Raw genomic sequence first — 12375 nt, 5'->3', positions numbered from 1 at the left:
ACCACTTTGGTTGTTAGCGGTTAACAGATTATGTTTTGTCCATTTGGTGTTAGGAAGAACACCCAACCATTACTATCTAGAACTTCTGAGCAAATTCTAGAGCCAAATAAAGCTGCAACTTAACCAGCTAACTGAGATGCTACTCTTTTTTTAAATTAGTTTTTTTAAGGATGTTTTGCAAGGCAATGGGGTTAAATGGCTTGCTCAAGGCCACACATCTAGGTAATTATTAAGTGTATGAGGCTGCATTTGAACTCAGGTCCTCCTGACTCCAGGGCCTGTGCTCTATCCACTGTGCCATCTAGCCACCCTGAGATGCTACTCTTTAGGGAGATGAAACACCTTTGGGGAACCATGGTAGGTGAGTCAGATATATGACAAGTTCTCCAAGCAGCAATAATTCTGATGTCTGGATTGATTTATTCTTTCAAGGACTGTTTCCACTTCTGTAGATCATCAATATTACCTAATCATGGTGCCAGAAATATGAGGATGATAAACATAGGCAGTAAGACCCTAAAGGAGTACTCTTAAATTAGCAAATAAATCATAACAGAGCAAGGGAAATTGTCATCAAAAACCATATAGATGTTGGAAGTTGGCCAGTTGCCATTTTGGTAGCATGATCATTAAAGCATGTGCTTATCTCTGAAATCTTTGCTTAAGAGGACAGCTGTTCTGTTCTGGCTATTGTTGGTAGAGAACTATCTGGTTGAGTAAAATGGGGATGATGTTTATCTGTATAACCAGGGAAGTAAGAGTTACAAAGATTGTTGTCTAATACAGATTCTCCAAGATGCCATTTTGGAACAGAAGTAGTCCATTGTGGTGTCAATATTTCCTGAAGGGGTATTTATAGGAAGGGTTGCTGTCTTTAATGACTGGAAAGGTTGTTTTCCAAGGTGGAATATGCTAGTAAATCAATACCAGCTGCAATGCAAATTTTATAGGCACCCTCGTTGGTCCTAACCAGAGCACTTGTCCATAGGAAAGTGGAACAGCTTTTTTCATTTTTGTTTTTAATGAAGTCATGGAGAGGGCAGTCACAATTTATTATAGTGTTTTTTTACAAACGTCACAATACTGCATCTTCAGGTATTTATTTCTGGATGTACTTGCATATTCTTGCAGGAACAAGAAGCCAATAATTTATTATAGTGCTTTTTTTTTTACAAACACATACCACAATACTGCATCTTCATGTGTTTATTTCTGGATGCACTTGCATATTCTTGCAGGAGCAAGAAGCAAAAGATGACTGTTTTTGCAAATGTAAGAAAATGCATTGACTATCAGAAAAGCCATAAGCGTCAGCCACATGTCTTCCTTTCTCCTGTTTTGGCTTACAGATTCAAGATCAGGGGGTGGCTAGGTGGCGTAGTCGACCCTGGAGTCAGGAGCACCTGAGTTCAAATCCGGTCTCAGACACTTAATAATTACCTAGCTGTGTGGCCTTGGGCAAGCCACTTAACCCCATTTGCCTTGCAAAAACAAACAAAAAAAAAGAACAGGACAAGGTCTGGGTGAAAACCTAGAATTAACTTCTAATTCTCTTACCCTCCTACCTTCTCTATTCTACAGGATGACCACAGCACATCAAGTGGCATTGGAAGTCCTTGCCTACAAGAGTTAATGGCTTCCTTATATTGTACTCCCTAATTAAGAGCTGCAAATTTTAATAAAATGAGTTTTTAGCACAAAACAAACTTGAAGAGTTACTTCATTCCTGATTCTGAGAGGCTAGTACCATTAAAATTATTTTTCAATAGTGTTATACATAGTTCTGAAACAAGGATACACTGAGTTCCTCAAGAATGAGAAGGTAAATAATTACAGGGTCTTTCCCAGGTAAGAGAAAACAGTCCCTGTGTGAGATGCTATTACCTTTCCCCCCATGTGACCTTTCTTGATAGCAAAGACATCTTGTCTAAGTGTCCTAGCCTGGGACCATTACCCATCAGTGGCCATTCACTCTTTCAACTTGACAAAGTCAGACCCATCCCCTGATTCTTTCCAGCTTCCCACAGATACAAATAAAGGATCCTTGCTCTCTCAGAAACCAATGACACAACTCTCTTGTGTTAATATCAATGACTGACCCAGAGGAGAGGTATAAAGAGTCATTTGAGAAAGGATTCCCATATATAAAAGTGAAATTCTCAGAGATCAAGGTCCTGTCCCTAGCTACTTAACTATAGTTCTCAATTAACCTTAGATAGCAAGTTGGGAAAGGACGGGGCAGCAAGCCAGATCATCAGGTCAGACTGACTTTCTATTGATTAAAATAAACCTAACACAATTACCTTTCCAGATGGATAGGGGCTGAGGGCCAACACAGGTTAGGTTGCTTTATATTCAAGACTATTCCACTTAGTTCCATAAATATGCATACCCCCCCCATAGTTCTTTGGTGGGCCTCTGATGATAATTGCATTTTTGGCAGAAATGGTTCCTATTGAGCATGTACAGGCTCATTTGTATCCCCATGTGGTCAGCTTTCCAGTCCTATGGTTTTTGTGTTAGGAAGCTGCCATTGTTGCAAACCCATAACCACTGACACTAGACCTATGGAAGTGCTGAAGAATTTATATTTGAAATATGTTTTTGAAATAAAGATTTTGTAGCATTTTCAGTAATAAGTATGGGATAAACATCTCTAGAGGGCTACTCTGTGACGCTGTTGATAGCTGTTAAGGCTGAAGTGCAAACTGACCTCTTAGGCTCAGCTTGTGCTGAGTTTCAATGATTATTTTCTGACCATGAATCTAGATTGAGAGAGATAAATTTGGTTCAGCAGCCAACTTATTTTTAAAAGGGCTGATCCAATTCCCAGAATTCTTTGAAAAGAGGCTTCACATTCAGGTTATCACACCTAAGAATTTAGTTCTCTTGAGAAGCTTATTCATGGCTCCAGGGATCAACTGCTTTTAACTTTCTCTCTAAGGAAATAGTTTAATGGAGGAAAAGGAAAAGAAATTTTCTGCAATGATGTCCTCATTTCTTTGTTAAGATAGAATGGAAATAACCAAGGATTTGGAGTTGTGAAATCTGAATTCTAATTTCAACTCCAGCCCTGATTCACTGTATGACCATGGATAAATCACTTAACTGCAGAGAATTTGCCAGCAAACTCACTTTTTAGGAAGATGTATGGAAGATGCAAGCAAGAGCAGGGAACAGAGGGTGAATGCAAGAGTGTGGCTGGTATAAAGAATGGTATTAGAAGAATAAAGCTCAAAGTAAGTCAAGATTGACAAGAAAAGTTAGGAAAAGGTTTTTAATTTTGAAGATTTATTGGGAAAAGGGAGAACATCAAAGAAGAGAAAGGATCATGGCTTGAGATGGATGGAACAATGGAAAAGACAATAGCAGGAAGACAGAACTGCTAAATTTTTATTTTGCTTCTGCTCTGTTTTGCCACTGAGAATGATCTTTGAATTGGGGAGAACAGATCAAATCTGGTCAATAAGGTGCTGATACTCAAATAGGAGTTTCCTTCCAAAAATGTATATGGCAACCCATCCATGGGGACTCATTCTATGCAATCTTTTATTTTTTGGTGAGGCAATGCATTAAGTGACTGGCCCAAGATCACACAGCTAGTAAATATTTACTGATATTTACATATTTGAATTCAGGTCTTTCTGCCTTCAGAACCTGTGCTCTATCTCTTGCACCACCCCCTCCCCCTCCCCTATTCTATGCAATTCTTTTCTGAGTTTTCACAAAGGAGTCTCCTAAAGATTCTGGAGGATGTCTTGACTTTTCCAAATGTCAAGAATATACCAATGGGGCCCTCTAACTACTTGTCATTCTTCACTCTTGCCATATGACTAACCCATTCTCTCTTCCTATCATCCAGTTCCTTGATGATATCTCTTACTCTTCAGACTTGCTCACTGGTTATATGTTCTGGATAGTACATATCTTTAATGTTTTCAATGACCTGTGGATAATACTTTTCTTCAGAGGTAGTGGTATTTCACATCTCACTATCATATAGTAATACAGACAAAATATTATTGGGTCAGGAAAAGAGCTTGAAAGAAGTCCAGAGGACTCCTCTCCTCCTTTTCAACTCTAACTCTAGCTTGTTTTCCATTGCATCTATTTGTTCCACTTATATACTGTTGGACCAATTTTATAGTGTGTCTATGCAGATACACATTGAGATTTAGGCAATATAAAAACCTTCATTGGTATTTCACAGTCTGCAAATTCTTTTTAGTGATAACACATGCAGAAAATAAACGAAGGTATGGTCAGAGAGCTTGACGAGTTCACTTCACAAGACTCAAATGAACTCATCCTTGAATATGGAAAAAACACTAGTGGATGCAATTTTTGAGTCACTGCTAGTGATCTCTTAAAGATAATAGAGAATGAGAAAGATACCAACAGGATCAAGAAGGACAAATGTCTGATTTTTCAAAAGAGATAATAGAATCAGCAAATTATAAGTCAATGCATTTGACTTTGATTTCTTTAAATTTTACAACATATTTAAAGAGAAATGATCCCAAAGGGGGCAGCATAATTTGAATAAGACTATTCTAGAGTAATCTTTCTTCCTTGATGGGGTTATTAAACAAGTAGAAAAGGGAAATACTATAAATAGAACTTTCCTGAAGAGAGTAGCATTATATGGTAGCCATGTGATCTGGGAATCAGGTCCTACCTCTGAAAAATATTTTGCAAAAAAATATTTGTTGACCCTATGCAAGTCACTTAATCTCTTTCAGGACTCTAAACAACTCTTTAAGAACAAAAGAAGAAAAGAAACTTTTAACCTACATTGGGAGGGGACTTTTCTCACCTCTGAGGAAATCAAAAGTTCTAGTCCCTTTTCCTACAGTTTGCCTAGATAAGGTATTTCATGTTAGTCATGCAGAAAAATGGAGAGTGAGGTGATAGTATTATTAGATGGTTTGGGAAGCAGTTGAATGGTCAGAACCAAAAGAACCATTCATAAATACTTGGGAATATTCTATTTGAGAGTTTTTGACACCCCCCCCCAAAAAAAAGAACAGATCAGACAAAGACAAATGTTCACAAAAAAAGTCTGTAGGAAATGGAGAGTAACACATTAAGGATAAAATTAGCCATAGTTCTATGCTTTTGATAGTGTCCCTAGTAAAAAAGGTCTTTTGCTTTCTTTGAATTTCTGGCATTAGGGATAATGGTTGGTGCATAATAGAAACTTAATGAATGCTTGTTGAAAGTATGACTGCTCTGAAAATTCTCAATCATTATGCAAATATAAGACAGTATTAGTACTATCTTTAGCCCTCTGGGACTCAAGGAGCTAGAAGGCAGGGTCGGTTTTTGGTTGGATCAGGTCCACAGATAAAAATCAATGAATGCCATATGTGGACTGTCATACAAATGAGCCAGAACTAGGTGATCTGGAAAAAAACTGCAGGATCTTGGAGGTTTTAAAAGATGTAATATCAGGAACATAAAAGGTACATATGAAAGAAAAAAAGTCTTCTCAAATGTCAATTTTGCAAGGAGTTTACCTTTCTTTTATCCTTTTGCCATTTCTTTTAGGGAGTTGAAAGACAACCGTTTAAAGCAAGACCTTTCTCCTTTTAAAGACATTCTGTTCCAGAAGCATCCTACCCTTAAGAGCTCTGTGACTTTCATATAAATCTGATATAGCACATGGCCACATTGATGACTAAGAAAGAAAGGAGTGAGGAGGAAAGCTAAGAGCTAGAGCTGAAGCCATTCCTGATGCAAATGGAATTGAAGGGGCGTGGTCATTAGTGCAGAAGACATCCTCTGAGATGATGGTCACTTCTGCTCTCTGGACAGCATGAATGCTTTGTTCCATGAGGCTTGGGGGAGAAGGCTGGGGCTGGGGACATTGGTGCCTACAGAGTCATAGGACTTTAGGATTAGGAGTCGGAGGTGCGACACCTATCTCGAGGCTAAGGAATAGCAGTCCTTTGAGGGAAGAAGCTTCCCCCTCCCCACCCCGTATGCTAGCATCCTGGGACCAAGAACCGTTTGCCTCACATTACTTATAGCCCTGAATTTTGTACTCAGAATTTAAAAAAAAGTTCTGTTCCTCTCAGAGACTGAAAAGAAACTGGGCAGGCAATTATATATGCTTTATCTCTGGATTTATTCTCCCTCTCTCCATCTCTCCCTTCCTCTTTCTCTCTCTCCCTCCCTCTCTCTCTTCCTCTGTCCATCTCCCTCTTTCTGCCCCCAATCTGTGTGTCTCTTTCTCCGTCTCCCTTCATCTCCCTCTCTCCCTTCCTCTCTTCCTCTTTCCCTCTCCCTCTCACTGCCCCATCCGTAAGCTGAGTAACCACATCAAGGAAGAACAGGACTAGGAATGGCAATCAACAGCCATATGATTTGTGGTAGAGTATTTGTTTGATCAAATACCTCCATTGATTTTATCACTGATGTTTTTTAAACAGGGCAATAGAATGATTGCTAAAATAAGGTTGATAATATTGATGAGGTTGAAATATTCACCATAAGCAAGCATTTATGAAATGGTTACCATATGCAAAGGAGAAAGACAGGTTCTTTAGAAAATTAAGAAATATCTAAGATATGCTATTTCCCTAGAGATATTCATTCACAGTCAATTAGGAATAGTTTATTTAGAAGTTCATTTGACCTTTCAATAAATCAGACCAGATTAGACAGAAACAAATGATCAAAGGAGAGAATCTGTAGGAAAGAGAAACACCTGTATCAAGAAACCAATAGCCATATCTCTATACATACATACATACATATATATATATGTATATATATACATATATATATATATATATATATATATATATATATATATATTACAGGTCTCAAATGTCTTCTGTCAATAGATAAGGCCTTCATTTGCTCTCTCTGCCTGTCCTTATCCACATCAGGCCTTGATGCCATCTAGATTTTACTTTTCCCATTTATGGCAACATAATACAAAAATTAAACTTGACCTTGTACAGTTTTCAAAGTTCACATGCACATGCATACACACACAAACTCACACCCAAACACACACACACACTCACACACACACAAACTCACACCCAAACATACACACATACAAACAAACACACAACTCAACCCCAAAACACACACTCACACACAAACACACACACACACACACATACACAGAGCTAAGTTCTGATTCCAATGAATTCCAATGAGCATTTGAATTTTTACTGCATATTTCCACTGGGCTGAAATCAAAGTTCACATGCACATGCATACACACACAAACTCACACCCAAACACACACACACACACACACAAACTCACACCCAAACATACACACATACAAACACACACAACTCAACCCAAAAACACACACTCACACACAAACACACACTCACATACATACACACACACACATACACACAGAGCTAAGTTCTGATTCCAATAAATTCCAATGAGCATTTGAGTTTTTACTGCACATTTCCACTGGGCTGAAACTAGTGACTATATTTTATGTAATTATAGTTTTGAACAGTATGAATTCAAATATATGTGATTATTTCATAAGATTGCTTATTTGCTTCCAACACATATACACATTATTCTCTAGTATATAAATACTATATATATGTGCAATATGTGTATACATATTACAGAATATTTATTATATACTTTAATAGATGATATATATATATATATATATATATTGTTTTTGCCTGTCATGTGATAATGCTGATTTGAATTGAAATGTAAACTGAGAGTATAATTGACTAAAGGTCATTGGGCCATGTTTGCAATATTAAAATGTTTTCTGAGCCTTAAGTATAAAGCTAATTGACCTTTCTCTGTGAGTGAATCAAAGTTCTGATGAGGTCTTGTTCCTCTTCCCTTGGTTGGTTTTGAAGTCAGAGCCCCTGGATTTAGATGGTGATTGTGGAACATAGTACTTTATGACCTTGGAAAGTCTCTTCACCACTCTGAACCTCAATTTCCTTATCTTTAAAAATCATTGGGGAGTAGATGACTCTTATGATCCCTCCTAGCTATAATCCACAAAACATTCATTGCACCTGTGAAACCCTGTCTCAAATGCTTGAGTTTTCTTGATGACTCAAGACCATGAATCTTCAGAGAACTTCAGGATCTCTAGAGTCAGACATTGTCTTCAGAATGGAAAAATGATTTTATATTTTTATGATCATCATCACCAATTTCTTACTTCTTTAATGATCCCCACACAAGAGGGGACCCGGTACAGAGGGAATGAGAGCTCAGAAGACTTTGTGAATGTTGTGTGTGAGCTTGTAGACAGAGAAGAGACTTACTGTTGGTTGTAAAGTTTACCTCCCCTTCCTGGGGAGTGGCATCTGCATCTTGGACTACTTGCAATTCTCCCATAGTTCGGACAGCAGGATCCAAAGTAACGGAACTTTCATTTACGGTTGTGTCACTTGCTCCTGTTATCTGATTGGTTGGTGGCCCTCCTATAGAACCTTCAAAGTCTGGTGGGATGTCATCTATGCAGTCTGCATTGGGCTGGTTAAAAAAGAAAGAAAAACATTTTAAAGTTTATTTGCTATAAAACCAATGTTAACATAAGAAGGTGAAAAAAATCTATTATAGTATCTAAGCCTCTAATTATACAACTCTGAGCTCAAATTCCTAGAGTATATTCAACAATAAGCATTTATTAATATTATTTGTTTTCTTCAAATAAGAATAAAGCACTTCCTTCATGGTTTTCTTTTTAGCATCATATAATTTACTAAATAATGTGTATATGAGTTGAATAAAATAAACATGCAAAGTTTCTTTAAAACTCTTCCTTCAAAATCCCCCATATGAATAGAGGGTCATGTTGTAAGTATGACAAGTCTGACAAAAGTCAGATTAAAACTCCTTTAGGACATAACACATGGTTGATGAACGGGAATGGTATTTTCTTTAAAATGTTTGTTCATAGATGAGATAACATCTGACAGTTGGATCATTATCCCCAAAGATGTGCGAATTGCTTTTATCCTACAGAAAAAATGTAGACAGGGAAGGAAAGGGCAGACAGAAATGTCTAATTCATACCTCAGAACTGATGATTTAAAAAAGAGATATAAATTGAGGTTTTTGATGTTCGAATGAAAAGTTCACCTTTCAAAAGAACCTAGAACAACCTTCTACTTATTGTATATGCAATGATTCATCTTAGGATCACCTAAATTAAAATTCATTGAATTTTATGCCTTGGAAAGACTCTTGGAGGTCATCTCATCCAACCTTGTATCAAGTATAAGAATTTCTATAGCAACCTTGACAAGTTTTTTTGTTTCTGCTTGAATACCTCCAATGATGAGTAGCTCACTATTTCTTGAGGCAGCTCATTTCATTAATAGACAGCTCTAATTTTTATAAAAGTCTTCTTTAAATTATGTGAAATCTTCCACCTGTTACTTTTACTCATCTATCTTAGTTGTTTCACATAGAGTTAAGACAAAAATGTCATTGCTCTTCTGTGTCAGCCCATTAAGCCTCTGAGTACAGGAGGCATTATCTTAAAAATGTTGAACTTGAAGAATGAAAATTTACTCCTTTTTACTTTGTTCTTATTTGTACTGGGGAGGGAGATTGCCCAGATAAACTTCCAATATGCCTTCTGGCATAGATATCTTTGTGTATTCATGTATAGACTGGAAATCCCCAGCATTCTGCTGATAGGATTTGAGTTTGGTGCTGCTGTTCAAGGAAGTCTTCCTTCATGGTCTTCTTACAAGGCCTTTCTTTCCTTTAAATTACTATGCTTTTTCATTTTTATTTTAGCATCTTATGTACCCTATATGTGACAAGAAAAAAGAGAAAAATTATAAGGGGGGGAAAATGGAGGATCGAGGAGATTTGCTACTGATAAATGGTCATTTTCCAGGTTGACCTCTGATCATGTAAATGTAAGAAAATTGGAGACTGCTCATGGTGAGCAGTGTTCAGGAAAAGAAACTAGATTTAAAGGCAAAAATTATTTTTTTAAAAATTCAAACCTAATGAAACATCAAAAATAATATCATCCAACAGTGGCAAAGTGTTGAGGGAAAAGTGACTTTAATATATTATTAGTGGTACTGCAGACTAGTCCAAAAGATTTGAAAATCAATCTACAATATGAAGTTAAAAAATTGATCATATCACCAGACCCAGAGTTTTGTTGCTAGAATTTTATACCCACATCATAAAAGGGGAAACAAGGCCTATCTGTACAAAAATATTCATAGTTTCTCTATTTATAATAGAAAAAAATTGGAAACAATCTCTATGCTGAAGAACTGGAGAAAAGCTGAATAAATTGTGATCTAGGCAAATTTGACTCATAGAAGTATGGAAAGAGCAGTTGGGTGGTTCAGAGTTAAAACAGCAGAAATAGAAAGGTATTGTGTACATTGATTACAATGACAAATTGAAGCAAAGAACTTTTTTTTTAAGTAAGAAGAAAAGCAAGACCAAAGGTCTTTAAAAGGACTAGAAGGGGAGCAAAATAAAACAAAAAAATGCTGGTTTGTTATTTGTTAATTATTTTGGTTATGCCTTGTTAAAGACTAGAGGCCTGGGAAGACCTCCTTCCCTTTTTGCCTCATTGTTCTCTATGTTCATTTATCTTTTTTTTCAGGTTGATGAGGATTAAGTTTAATTTTTTTTAGTGGAAATCAGCTATTGCTGTGCACAGATGGGAATACAAAGCAATATTCTACCACATATTCAGTGTACACTACATTCATGAGAAAAAAAACAAATTTGGAAGAAAAGTTCACATGAAAGTTCACTTCTAGAGAAGTGGCTGCATTTGTTCTCTCAGGCATAACTATTGCAACATAATTAAAAAATACTTATAATAAAATTTAACATGCTATCTCAAAATACGTAAGTGAGAAACTACAAATTAGAGTAAATGAATATTGAATTTATAATTCCAGGGATTGAATTATTTAATAGTTTTTTCAGTTTATATATAAAAACAATTTTTAATTTTTTTAAGTTTTTTTGGAAAGGCAAATGTGATTAAGTGGCTTGCCCAAGGCCACACAGCTAGGTAATTATTAAACGTCTGAGGTCACATTTGAACTCAGGTACTCCTGACTCCAGGGCTGGTGCTCTATCCACTGCACCACCTAGCTGCCCCAATTTTTAAAATTCTTTAAAAAAATTGTGTTTCAAATTTTCTCCTTCTCTTCCCTTCACCCTCATTGAGAGGGCAAGCAATTTGAAATAGGTAATAAAGGTGCAGTCATGCAAAAACATACTTCCATATTAGTCATATTATTAAAGAAAACATAGAACAAATAAAAACTCAAGAAAACTAAAGTTCCAAAAAAGTGTGCTCCAATTTGCATTCATACTCTATCAGTTTTTTTTCTCTGAAGATGGATAGTACTTTTTATCTTAAGTCCCTTGGAATTGTCTTATATCACTGTATTGTTGAGCATAACTAAATCATTTACAGTTGATGATTGTAAAATATTGCTGCTACTTTGTACAATGTTCTCCTTATTCTGCTCATTTCACTTTGCATCAGTTCATGTGAGTTTTTCCAGGTTTTTCCAAGAGCATTCTACAACTCATTTCTTATACCACAAAAATGTTCCTTCACGATCATATATTACAGTTTCTTCATCATTCCCCAACTGATGGGCATTCCTTAATTTCTAATTCTTTGCCATCACAAGAAAAAAAAACTATAAATATTTTTGTACATATGGACCCTGTTTACTTTTTTTTCCTTTTGGCAAACAGACCTAGTGGTGGGTCTTGCTGGATAAAAGGTATGTATGGATTTATACCCCGTTGAACAAAGTTCAAATTTTTCTCCAGAATGGTTCAATCATTTCACAACTACAGTGGCTCAATTCTTCCATACCCCCTTCAGCATTTGTCATTTTTCTTTTCTGTTGTATTAGCCAATATGATAGGTTACGGAATGGTAAAATTCTGTGCGATCTTGAACAGTTCCCTACTTTCCCTGGGTCTTATGTACCTTAACTGTAAAATAAGGGGATGGATTGAGATGGTCTCTGAGGTCTATTCCAGCTCTAGATTTATAAGATCTGCAAAATGAAGCGGTTGATGAGCTGATTTTCCAGTCCCTCTAAGCTCTAAGTCTATGATTCTTATTTTCTTGATAGTTTCTCCTTTTAAAGTGAAGGAAATTTCTCTGATGTTAATTGGTGGACTGGTGCAGTTGTGGTAGTCATATTGGATCCTCACTAGGTTACTCTGTTTCAGCTGTTTCATTGAATTACACTCTACCACAAACGATACTATAAATTATGAGAGTATTAGCTTGCCTTCAATTTGCTAATTTACAAAGATAGTTGCTGAACTTCATTTCTCTGAATTCATCAGACTGAAGAGGAGCAAATAAAGGTATTTAAGAGA

At 36.4% G+C, this 12375-nt stretch overlaps 1 protein-coding gene across 3 annotated transcripts in view; it reads right to left on the bottom strand.

The window, feature by feature from the left end:
• The window catches only part of RNF150 (ring finger protein 150), a 329973-nt gene that overhangs the window by 53848 nt on the left and 263750 nt on the right, over positions 1 to 12375 (bottom strand). For all 3 annotated transcript variants that reach the window (XM_074229254.1, XM_074229255.1, XM_074229256.1), the window contains one exon: positions 8289 to 8499. In XM_074229254.1, coding sequence (XP_074085355.1) covers positions 8289 to 8499 — 211 coding nt within the window. The remainder of the gene's footprint in view (positions 1 to 8288; positions 8500 to 12375) is intronic.

The sequence above is a fragment of the Macrotis lagotis genome, chromosome 3, assembly GCF_037893015.1.
Source record: "Macrotis lagotis isolate mMagLag1 chromosome 3, bilby.v1.9.chrom.fasta, whole genome shotgun sequence".
Lineage (NCBI taxonomy): Eukaryota > Metazoa > Chordata > Mammalia > Peramelemorphia > Peramelidae > Macrotis > Macrotis lagotis.
This window is presented reverse-complemented; position numbering and strand designations above follow the sequence as displayed.